This window comes from Phaethon lepturus, unplaced genomic scaffold, assembly GCF_000687285.1.
Source record: "Phaethon lepturus isolate BGI_N335 unplaced genomic scaffold, ASM68728v1 scaffold9451, whole genome shotgun sequence".
Classification (NCBI taxonomy): domain Eukaryota; kingdom Metazoa; phylum Chordata; class Aves; order Phaethontiformes; family Phaethontidae; genus Phaethon; species Phaethon lepturus.
In genome coordinates this window covers 20497-33236 of record NW_010519927.1, presented here as the reverse complement: position 1 = coordinate 33236, position 12740 = coordinate 20497, and the positions used below count along the sequence as shown (strand labels likewise).

The following is a 12740-nucleotide window of genomic DNA, read 5'->3' as shown; positions in this document are numbered from 1 at the left end:
CCATAAATCCATTGTAGGAACAGCTGAAGAGAGAGGCAAGCAATGTGTTCATACGATTGACATTGCATTATTTCATGTCTATGTTGAAAACATTTTTTAAACAAACAAACAAAACCACTCAAACCCAACAACCTTGTAAGACTAACTTAAAGAAAAAACTGTTGAACTATGATATGATAGTGAATGCTTTGCTTCCCTCTCCCCTTGCACTTGTATTTAGCAAATTAGGTAACTTTTCATCACTAATGTGGAAAGGCGCATTGGGACCTCTGATACAGCAGCTCAAAAAAGTCTGTTTGAAGTCATGTAAGATTTCCTTCCTCTGTCTTTCTACTTCTTCCCCCCCTCAAACTGAACAGACTTAAACATTTGATTAACAAAGCCTTCCCTGAAGCCTGCAGCTGTTGAACGAAATTCACATTCCTGTTATTTTTGTTTCTAAGCTGCAAAAGTGGATCTGGTACAAATATCAGTTTCAGCAGCTGCAAAGGTTAGCTCCCAGTCCTGCAATGGTCTGCCTTGGATGGGGAGGGCAAGGACACATTTGCTCTAAGATCCCCATGCTCCAAGAATGTACCAGAATCAGTCATACCATTCCATTAGCTTGGGATAATCTTGATTGAACTGGAGGTATTTCAAAAACAACACTTCTCATTTGGTGAAATTTAAAAGCTTTTTCTGTATTTTCAATATAAATTACATTCTTTCCTGGTTTTCTATGGGAATTCTGTTTTGTTGATATCATTAAAAACAAGATTTTTTTTTTTTTTTATCATTTCAGTACGTTACAGGATGATTCCATTGCACAAGGTCCTGATTAGGCAGCAGTGTTGTCTGACTTCAGACGCCAGATAGCTCTGGTGATTTGAAGGAGACTGATAAATCTGTACTTGAGCTGACTTAGGCATCTTTTCTATTGTAAGCAGGTTTTTCCTTTTGTGCTTAACCGGTACTGGCAGCTTTTCTGTTTCATTGAATAACAATACAGAAGTTAAGATTGGTGTCTAAGAACAGTTAACATTAATTTACACACCTAGAGAGATAATGGAGGGAGCTGAAGGCTTTTAGTTTTAAGAAAATTCCCAAAGTCCACAACTTAGTTTGTTATGCATGTTCACCTCTAAAACCTCAATTAAAGACTCTGGTTTTTAATCTTAGACTGTCACACAGTCTGACTTTTGTCTTTAAGCATCTGGGACAAGATATGCATCAAAAGGATGTACTTAATTTACTTATATAATCTATTTTTACTTTCTGGTTGATGGACACATTGTTTAGTTGTTTTTCTCCTACTTTGGCTTAGAAAAAGGGGCAGAGGGGGAGTATCTGTATGGAACAGAGAGGGAAGGTAGGACTGAAAACATTTTCCTTTTACAGCAGATAGAGTTTGTAGACTCTAAAGCTTCTTTGCTTAGTACTCTTTCCATGGAACTTCCATTTTTCTGTGCTTATACATAATTTGCTGTGCCTTTGCCAGCGTACCCTGTAATAGTAGTTGGCGTTGAACATGGCAGCCGTGCTGTGTGGCTATGTGCGAATCCGTCCCTTCTATCATTGCCTACTGTTGTGGCGCTCGCATTTTCTCTATGAAACAGACATTCCAGCTGGTGTTATTTTGAAATATTTTATATTTTGTTTTATTATGTGTTCATTGATTTTTTTTTTTTTTTTTTTTTTTTTTAAATTTCAGAATGGTCTTAAACATCCAAACAGTCAAATATATTTCATAGTTGTCATTTGGTTCTCTGATGTACAACCATTTCACTTCATGGCCTTGGGATCATACATAACAGGAGAGTAAAATGCACTTGTGAGCACAACTGTAATCCCCTTTTTACAGTTGTAATCAGTTCATATGAGACCTGAGGAGTTTCATTTGGTGTTTATAGATATCCTATACATAAAAATCAGGTATCTACATGTGGAACATTCTCTTTTGTGAGATTGATTTCATCTGCCTAGATTATAGGTCACTTGCTGTTTACCCCCCCATGACAGTCTCGCATCACAAGCTTCTGAGGTGCTCCAAATGGTGCAGATTAAATCAAATAAGTTTTGAGCATTTTTGTGGAATTGGCAGAACATGCCTTTTAGATACATTATTTGGATTCTGTTGCCAAAAAAATCCTACAACTTGAGAGAGTCTGCTAAGGCAGCATTTTTAGACTAGGTCCAGGTATAGTACAAGAATAGCAGAAGCTTAGCTAAGAAACCACATTTCTTCTGAAACGGCATCCTGTTTCCCAAAAAAGTGCCCCCAAAATCCAAAAAGACCAAACCCAGAAACCTGACATCCTATGCTGTCAGATGTTACGTTTCATGTTCCTGAATACGGTTGAGCCTGATTTTGTCCCACAGCTTACTGCACAAGACCATGAGAGATTTTCACTATGTAGAATGCTTTGGCAATTCAGTTCTAGGAAGAGAAAGGTAAACAATATAGTTGCTGAAATCCCACAGACTGTACTAAGAACAAGAAACTGAAAAAATAATTACAAGACAATTTTTTTTTTTTCTCTCCCATTTGTAGCTTGAAAGAGATGCCTATGTCCAAGCGTTAGCAAGATTTACGTTACTTACAGTGAGTTCTGGTATTACTGAAATGAAGCAGAAGAATATTGACACAATTAAAACTCTCATCACTGTGGCTCATACAGATGGAAACTATTTAGGAAATTCCTGGCATGAGGTACAAGAGTCATTTGTACTTAAACTGTAAGGAACCACATGCACTGATTTTGAACACAGTAGCTTGTGGATAAATACGTTGGTTTTTAGATAAGTGCCAAGTGTATACTTCTGTGCATACATTATGTAGAATTGCACATTATGCAACCAATTAAAGTAGCAAAACATGTCCAAGTGAGAAATAAAATTGTGAGACTAATCCAATAATATTTAAATTAATATTAATTTTAGACAGAAGAACATAAATATTTGTCTGACCTTGAGTGTTTAGAATTTTTTCTTCTAAAGATGTGCCTAAAGTGTTTTTGTTTGGTTTTGTACTATTTCAAAGTGCTTTCTGTTGATAAACAGCTTTTTTATTCTCTGGAACAGATTCTGAAATGCATCAGTCAACTTGAACTGGCACAGTTAATAGGAACTGGAGTAAAACCTCGCTACATCTCAGGGACAGTGCGTGGCAGGGAAGGTTCTTTTACTGGAACAAAAGATCAGGCACCTGATGAATTTGTGGGGCTGGGACTGGGTAAGTAATGCAGTTATGAAGTATTTCATTTAACTGCTTTGTTCAGATATATATTACAGTTTATGCTTTCATTATTGTTAACTGTGAGGTTCGGAGATGAGACCATGTAGTAGTCCTTATAAAAATGTCTTAGGCTTTGAATATACCTATTCCTATTTTTGGAATATTTGTTTTGCTCTGTTAAGTATTATTGCTAGGATGGGGGAGGGTGGGAAAATTAAGAAAATAAATACATTATTCATTTCTATTAAAGTAAGAATGGATTGCTGATGGTATGACCATCAGATTTAATAATATTGCAATGTTAATGCACCAAGTATTTTACCAAACAGGCAAGTTAGTATGTGTAGGTTAGGCATCCTGTTACGAAACTTTGTGAGAAAGACGTAGTATTCAGACCAAGTGGGAGATTAGTTTAACTTACATTCTGAAATTCTGTTTCCTCCTCTTTTGGTTACTTTGGTACTGAATAAGTGCCTTTTGTAGGTTGGCCTGAGAGACAAAATTTGCTCCATAAATGATACATTTCTTATCCCCCTAGAAAAGTATACCAGTCTTATCTTAAATTATTTTAAATTGTCTTTAAAAGGTTGATTTTTTTTTTATTATTATTATTATCATCATTTTTTATAGCAACACAGTTAAAGTCAGGCAGGTACAGGATATTAGGAAACTATAGAAGCGTCAAGGAAGTATATATCACTCAATTTGACTGTTAGAAAGTTTCAGTTTTAGTATGATGCTTGGTATCTCCTGTGTTTTGAACAACTTCATCTGCAGCTGAGCAAAAGCTTTGCATTCCCCCAAGTTTTCATGTAACTTTTTTAATTTTTGAGGAATAATGATTATTATACTAGTTTCCCTGATCTTAACCCTCAACTAATCGTAATCATCTGGCTTTGTTCTCTTCATACAGCTTTTCTTATTCTGCAGTCAGTCCTTTTCTTTCCATTGTGCTCTCTTTTATACTCCCTCACCTTGCCAAGAGTTGCTGAACAGAAACCTTATGCCTGGAAATGAATGCATCTGCCAACATCTCGTATACTGAGCTTCTTCCTACCCTGCCAATATGCATCCTCCAGTTTAGTGTTCCCTGATGACCTATCCAACTTTGCTATTTCCAAATGCTGGCAGTTTCTCTACGCTGAAGTGACTGGCCTTTAAAAATTTTAAGTCCTAATAGCTCAAGAACGTAAACTGTAGTCAGGTGTCTCTAAATCATACTTGCTGGTCGTTGGTGTAGATCCAGCTCATAAAGACTTTTTTCCCCTCTGTCAAGCACATTTCTAAGGAAAATAGTCTATGCCCAAATGCATAAAATGTTTCTCTCTGAATTGAATTTCTGGAGTGCTTGTTACAGTGCACTTATGGAAACTTATCTATTTTCTTTTTTTTTCTAAATATCATTTCAATCTTATAGAAAAATGCCTAACTCAGAGGAGTTTAGTTTTTCGTACACATAGGGGTGGTTAGAATGCAGTCATTTTCTCAACTGTTCCATTTTTCACTCTTCTCCACAAATCCTGTATTGCAAATATTTTCATTTTCTTTCTATGATCACTCTGAAGTATCTTTTGGAACTGTGGCTTTCTAGCAATCTCCCTATAAATCTATATTCCTGTGACGAATAAGGTGCTTATGCCCATATATACAGACAGACATTTTACAGGAGAATAGTTGTTTAATTTAGACTAAGTGAAGCTGCAGTCTTGTGACACAGAAGCTTTATCTTTCAAACCTTGCAAAAGCAGGCGTGCATAAGCAGCAGCATTCACTCTTCTTGTTGAAGTATTTAAAAAAAAAAAAAACCACAGACCCCAACCCCAAAAAGCCCTTTTCTCATTTACTGCCTGAACAGGGTTTCAGGTGTGCATTTGATGTAGATGCATTCAGGCATCTACATTTGAATGTCTTCATCACTCTTGCATTATGTTCCTGCTGTGGCCCTTTTGTTTTGCTTGAAAATTCAAGGCATCACAAGCACTTCTGTTGTAAAAGTAAAGGAATAAACATTTATTCCTTCTTTGGCTGGAATGTGGTCTTAGAGCTGTAATTGAAGTTCAGCTTTCTTCTTCTCTAGTTTCTATTCACAAAGTTAGAAGATAAAACCTGCTGCTGTGTGTAGGTCATAGCCAAAGTGTAATTCTTAGGTAACCAGAAGTTCTGTTTAGACAGTGGGAATCTGAGGAATCAGTTTTTCATAAAGCAAAATTGTATAGGTGACTATGTTTCATTGTAAGAGATCTCATAACTGTTGGAATATAAATCTTTTGTCTGTGAAGTTTTCCAGCATTGATTATAAATCCTACAGTAATAGGGAATTCTCATACAAAGTGGCAGATTTGGTTAGGGTTACCTGCTTTCTTGGAAATGGCCCTTCAAATTCACCTCACACAGCTACTCGTTTGATGTGTTTCTTAGCTGATGCATTACCAAGATTCAAGTTTATTAATCCTGGCAGCTTGTGTGCTTAGAAGTTTTGATCAAACCCAACAGTATTACAAGTCGCTGAAATGCTAGTGTAAGATTACATATGTATGCATGTATGTACAGGAAGGTTACTCCATAAATACCCTGGGAAAATTCTTAGGATGGGTCAGTTTAGATTTGACAGCCAGTCATCTTGAGCTGCCTCCCAGTGTGGACCACAGCAAGACTCAGGCATACTTTTGGGAGGCAGTCTGAAACATGAGAAATTTTTTGTCTCTGCAAAGCTCAGAGAATAAAACTGCTGGCCTTCAATTCTTGTATTCTCCCCCGTCTTTCTGATGGGCAGCAACTAAATGCAGAATACCCAGAATGATTGCAAGATTCCTGCTTTTTTTTTTTTTGGTGTGGGTTTTTTTTGTTATTGTTGCAGGGAGGAGCTGCTTAGGGATTGCCAGAAACTTCAGAGATTTGCTCCCTGTAAAGTTAGCATTTTTCTCAATGTGAGCCTTCCCAGGTGCGGACTACAGTTTCTAGCCTCCAAATCAAATATTGCTATTTTTATTTACAGATTTTTCTCACTATTGTTAGGTGATAATTTTGGTGTACTTGAGCTGTAGCTTTAAGATGGAGTTTTGATGGGAGCTCTTTTCTGTGAATGATTAAAAAGAAAACCTATCAGGATGGATATACTCACTTGCTGCTAATAAAATGTGAAAAGTTCTCCATTGTGTGGTATCTATCATATGTTTTATATTTTCAGTAGCAGAATTACCAAAAATCTATTTAAAGATGGAGAGAAAAAGCTGTGTTTTATGCTTTTGAATTTTTTTCACTTGTTCATACAGTTGTTCCAAATGTGGACAGTTTTCTGGAATGAATATAGTTTATACATGAATAGAGAATCTAGAGGATTAGGACTTAGACCAACATGCAACTGTTCACCGAAATGCCCAGCTTATGCAAGAGAAAGGAATAATGTGCTTCTCTTTTTTGTGAATTAATATTATATGTAATTATACTGTTAGTGGCATTCCTCTTTCTTCCCAGCCCTTTCTGTGTTATCTCTTACCCATTTCTCAAATTTTGTTCGCTTGTAGTTGGTGGAAATGTGGATTGGAAGCAGATAGCAAGTATTCAGGAATCCATTGGTGAAACTAGCTCCCAAAGCGTTGTCGTTGCTGTAGACAGGTATTGTATTAAATTTGCTGTTGCCATCTCAAGCTTTTTAAACAATATTGGAATATCCTGTGCTAATAATAGGACCCCTATTTGGAAAAAAACCCTACATAAATGTTACCGTATTAAAGTGCTTTTCGGTTTTGTGGGTTTTTTCCTTTTTTACGGAGCAGAAGTATTTTTGCAAGAAGGAACAGAACAAAGATTAGGCAAGAAGCCTTTTTACATATATAAAATTATTACAGAAGAGTTGCAGAATGAAGTCTGCTGTACTGTCCGGTGAATCTTGATTTGTTATATGTAGTAACAAACAGCAAATTCCATTTTGCCTTAGTACAGGGAGCATTATTGACAGACCCTTTTTTCTCCTAAATGCAATTACTGACTCCCTCCTTTCCTCTAGTTATGTAGATGTTGTCTGAAATTACCAAAATTATTATTCTAGTCGTCTTTTCTATGAATCGTATTTATCAGGCATAATGCATATCATAAACGTTCCCTTTTATATTGTAAAGCACTGATCAGACTGGATTGTTAATGGATCATGCACTCTCAGCATATAAGAAATCAGAAAACATCATTTTCTTAATGGTTGTCAAAATTGAAAATCATGAAGTGGTATCATTCTGAAGGCATGTAAGCATTTCTGTGATTGAGTATAGGCACCGAGATCGATGTCAGTTCAATGAAAGTTGCCTTGCAGTAAAATCACATCAAGAGAACTGGAGACTTAATGTCAGACACATAATAGCTCTTTAGGTTTGCAGTATTTCTCCCTACTTCATGATGGGAAGTGTTTTGAATATCTATTTGTCATGGCAAAGGGGAATTGCACACTCTGGAGAAGTTTGACTTCTGTATTTGGAGCATGGCTGAATAGTTTATACACTACTGATATTATTCATCAGTCACTGTCAATGAGCAGATAGTAGTAGAAACAACGCTCACATTCCAATATCCACACATGCTTATGGGAGTTATTTTTAAATATTAGAAATAATTTAAATAATTCTGATGTTATTTTCAAAGCTCAGTATCTTTTCACATTTATTAAAAAACAATTAGTTAAAAGTAGTCAGGGGGTGTCTATATATATATATTTTAATCTTGAATATGTGTTTAATAGATGCTTTTTAAGAAATTGTAACAATGTCTTAAACTGCACTTTACAGAATATTTACGGGATCTACAAGGTTGGATGGAAATGCTATTGGTAGGTTTTATTCCACTCTCCCTGCCCCGTAAACTACAAAGCAGCTTTGTCTTGAACTTTGGAACAATATTACATTAAAATCTGTGGTCATTTAACAGTGGATTTTGTTCGCTGGCTTTGTGCTGTATCTATGGATGAACTGCTGTCTGCTACCCACCCTCGAATGTTTAGTCTGCAGAAGATAGTAGAGATTTCTTACTACAACATGGGTCGGATAAGGCTACAGTGGTCTAGAATCTGGGAAGTTATTGGAGATCATTTTAATAAGGTATCCCTGTTAATGATTATATGGCATGTTCCTTGCATTATCAATACAAATAAATTTTATTTAGAGATTTGTTGGAAAAGTGTGTGCTTATCTGAATTACACAGGGTTTTTTTTGGTCCTGTAAAGTAGTTTAAAACACAACAAAAGTTGTAAAGCTAGAAAGGCCTCTGAGAAGGTAGAGGTACATAATATAATAAATATAAAAGCAGGAATATACATTGTTATATGTATATATATATATCATGATCTGGGTCTAGAACTGTCTGCCTTTAGTTAGGTGTTGTAATTTTTGAGGGTGTTTTATGGAGCTTGGGTAAGAGGTTGTTTTCTGTTCCAGTCTAAATTGACTATTTAGAAAGATGAATGCTTGACATGCATTTTTAATACAGCTTGCTGAAGTCTTTGTAGACAGCTTGCACATTTTAGAAAGTTTTAGGTGCTAGGATATATAATGTGGAAGATAGCTGGAATTGGTTAGGGATTACTGAATATCATTAACAATGAGGGGTTTTGAATTGGCTACTGTTTAGTTTTGTTAATTTTCCAGTACTGCTTAGTTCCCTGTTAACAAATGTAAAGGCAGCTTGGGATGAATCGATAAGAATTCTGATGCAAACTTACTATGCATTTCTATTCTACGTTGTCAGGTTGGCTGCAATCCCAATGAAGATGTAGCTATTTTTGCAGTAGACTCATTAAGGCAATTATCAATGAAATTCTTAGAAAAAGGAGAACTTGCTAATTTCCGATTCCAGAAGGACTTCCTAAGACCATTTGAACATATCATGAAGAGAAACAGGTAATAGCATACAATTAGCTGAGTCACCTGGGATCATAAGCACCAACTTTTGCAATTAATGTTTCAAATTGCCTGTGTAAAATCAGTTGCTGGAGAATTACACTATTCTAATTAATTATATAATTTACTTTAAACAATTACTGTTTATTATCTTAATTTAGGTCTCCTACTATTCGAGACATGGTTGTACGGTGTATTGCACAGATGGTAAATTCCCAGGCTGCTAACATTCGTTCTGGCTGGAAAAACATTTTTTCAGTATTTCATCTGGCTGCCTCAGATCAGGATGAAAGTATAGTGGAACTTGCATTCCAGACTACAGGACACATTGTCAGTGAGTATTGACGATATTCAGACATCATGAAAGTGTATGTGACTCCAGAGACTGAGAAGCTTTGTTTATCTGTTGGCTCTACAGCCTGCATAGTAAAGCCTGCTTCATACTTTAGAACCAATGTTTTACACTTTTCAACCAATCCTCTGGGAAAATACTTAACAAAAATAATTCAATAAGATTAATTATCTGTCTTCCTTTATGCCTTTTAAAAAAAAATTACCTGTGTATATCATTCTGTAGTAAAATATGTCAAGCCCTAGATAAGTTTACTTAAATGTGTACATTTTAATCTAAGTGAACAATTTTATATTCCCTTTCCCCCCAGCCCCCACCCTGGGGAAAAAAATTGTGTAGTCATTTTACTGTTATGTTGTTTGCTTATCTTTTTCTTGTTTCGGAATTGTCCTTGTCTGTGGCCCTGTTTAGGTGAAAGTGCTGAGCTAGGTGGCACTGTGATTTTTTTTTTTTTTTTTTTCCCCCCTCTTCCCATCCTAATCTAGATCTCAGGCTTTAAGTGCCATAAGGGCTCCTTCATTCTGTCTCAACCTAAACTCCTAAGTTCCTAAAACTTTCAGCATTGATGAAGAATGTGGGGTTTTTTTCCCTCAAAAGTGACTATTTAAAATAAAAGCAACAGGACCATATTGCTGAGAGAAATCCTTTTGCAGATGTAACTCCATGCTCTATGTAGCCCTCTTAAACTCTGATCACACAGACTAGTGTTAAGCAGTAAGCCTATTGCTCTGTTCTTGCTTAACTGTTAAATATCCCTCCTTTAGACTAGATGCTACCTTGATTTATTTTAGACACTTACTGTCAAAATAGAATGCCCTCTAGGTGATTGTTTTTTTCTTAGGTTGAGCATTCATTTTTCAGTTTTTATGGCTACTCAAGCATTTGACAGCACCAATCAATGAACCAGTCTGTTACAATCCGTTCATATTAGAATTAATAGATTTTAAAGGATGACGCCTTTTTTCTTCTGTTCACACTTCTCTCCCAGCAATTGTGTTTGAAAAACACTTCCCAGCAACCATAGATTCTTTCCAGGATGCAGTGAAGTGCTTGTCTGAATTTGCCTGCAATGCAGCATTTCCAGACACCAGTATGGAAGCGATCCGCCTCATTCGCCACTGTGCAAAATATGTATCTGATAGACCTCAGGTATAGTCTGTATTAACTAAATTATAAGTGCTTTAATCTACAATGCTTTTATAAAGAAAAAATTACTTGTGCTAACCTGATTGGCTTCCCTTCAGGTTTCAAAGATTAATGAGAAATGTACTTTATTCAGAAGCAATAGGAGTATAAAAATGCCACAGGCTTTAAAAGTATCAACAATTTTTTTTTTTCCTTTTATTCCCTGTTACGGTTTAACCCTGCCCATCCCCATCCGTCCAGTTCAGCTGGTGGCTGGCTTTCCTGAGAGCTGCTGGAAATCAATGTATCTCAGGATTTGCTCCCTACTGAGAAGTGTTCTGAAGAATGTATAATGGTATAAGCAAAAACGCTTGAATCCTCAAAAAGTTATGGTAGATCCTCACTTTCAGTGCTGTGTCTATAAAAAGAGAGAAAGAGACTCAGACTGATCTGCAAGCAAAAAATGATGCTTGAATGTATCATCTTGTTTAGTTTTTTTAGCTTATTTTTCATAATATACTAAGCATTACTTTGAAAAATACTTCACCTTCTCAGTAGTATTATTTTGATTGCCAGCTCACCTGAGGTATCAGGGTATCATACTGATACAGCAGAGATTTACTTACAGTCCAAACTGTGTTTTGTTTTGAAGAATATAACTCTTACGACTCTGTATAACCCTGTTTTCTTCTAAAGGCGTTCAAGGAATACACAAGTGATGATATGAATGTAGCTCCCGAAGACAGAGTGTGGGTGCGAGGATGGTTCCCAATTCTCTTTGAGTTGTCCTGTATCATCAATAGATGCAAATTAGATGTAAGAACCAGGTAACAATCAGTATTTGTAACTCAAATTTTAAAAGGTTTACTTTACACTTTCAAAATAGGAACAACTCTTTTAATAAACGTAACCGCTGTAAAATGACTTAGGTATTTCATTTAGGTGATATCACTGTGGGAACACCAGACTACTTAAAAACACCTTTTAAATAGATGCTGGAATGTAGAAATTAAGTCTGTGTTCTTTACATATTAAATTTTTATCTTCCATTGTAATAAATGTTACGTGGTTGTGATTGCATTATGTAAAAAGAGACAAGTATGACATTTTTCCTTAAAGTGCCTGTTTAGGATGAATAGCCATGACATTACAAAGACAAAAACTATCTAAATAGTTCATTTAAAAGTAAATTAAAGCTGAAGTAAATTAAAATATAGTGGCTGTTTTCCATTTCTTATAGAACCTGAAACTAAAAAAAAGTTTCTTACAGAAACTGTAAACCAGCTCAGCTCAACTTATAATCAGATGGAATGGAGGGAGTTTATGCATAGAACACAGTAAAATGCAAAAGTCAACGTTTAACTTTCCTAACATAAAATGATCAAGAACTATTTTAACGTGGAAGGTCAATATGCATAAAATTCTGCTCCCCTCCCCACCTTTTTTTAAAATAAGGTATTACACTGGATTAAGATCCAGATCTATATTTTTCCAGTGGCAATACTGAGCCTCTCTATTCATTAGTAAATACAAAGGTATGATCTCTGATTCCGTGATGTATGCCCCTGTTACTTACTCCATTTGTTACTTACTTCTTATTTGTCATAGTTGACCTGGGCAAGCCTGGTGTCACATTTCCAGAATTGGGGATTGCAGAAACAGTTGAAAAAGCAAAGCTGTAATCTGATTTCCTGTAAAACCTGCTTATTTTCCTTGAATGTGGCTTTTCCCATATAAAGTGTACTCTGTTGCAGTTCTGATGCTAAAAATGAGAGGTTGTATACAGATGATTTTAAATTTACACATCTACATGCGAGCTGTGCATCTGGACTCCCTTTATAGCTGGTGAAGATTAATACTTGTTTCTAGACATCTGTATTTCTTACCTGGAAGTACTTGTTCCTTTATTTTTGTGGTCCCATGTAAAGAAGTTGTTTTCCTAGTTTAATTAGAAATTATCACAGTTCTCAAAAGTATTTTCTGGCTATTGCCTGTGACTTTTAAGTGCTTCTTAAACACGCTGATTTTCTACTTAATTTTTAGTGTGCTAGTGTGACTAATCCACATCAGATCAATGTATAATGCTCATAATAGTATTTGAGTTTGTTATTGCTGTTGCAGTTGGACATATTTGGTCTAGTGCATGTTTTTGTAACTCATTATGTG

At 35.8% G+C, this 12740-nt stretch overlaps 1 protein-coding gene across 1 annotated transcript in view; it reads left to right on the top strand.

Moving 5' to 3' along the window:
• ARFGEF1 (ADP-ribosylation factor guanine nucleotide-exchange factor 1 (brefeldin A-inhibited)) overlaps positions 1-12740 on the top strand; it is a gene marked incomplete at its 5' end in the record, with an annotated part of 66749 nt that overhangs the window by 40393 nt on the left and 13616 nt on the right. Inside the window, 9 exons of the mRNA XM_010297213.1 lie at positions 2531-2689; positions 3061-3211; positions 6739-6829; positions 7990-8030; positions 8129-8298; positions 8946-9097; positions 9259-9431; positions 10438-10598; positions 11271-11401. Coding sequence (XP_010295515.1) covers positions 2531-2689; positions 3061-3211; positions 6739-6829; positions 7990-8030; positions 8129-8298; positions 8946-9097; positions 9259-9431; positions 10438-10598; positions 11271-11401 — 1229 coding nt within the window. The remainder of the gene's footprint in view (positions 1-2530; positions 2690-3060; positions 3212-6738; positions 6830-7989; positions 8031-8128; positions 8299-8945; positions 9098-9258; positions 9432-10437; positions 10599-11270; positions 11402-12740) is intronic.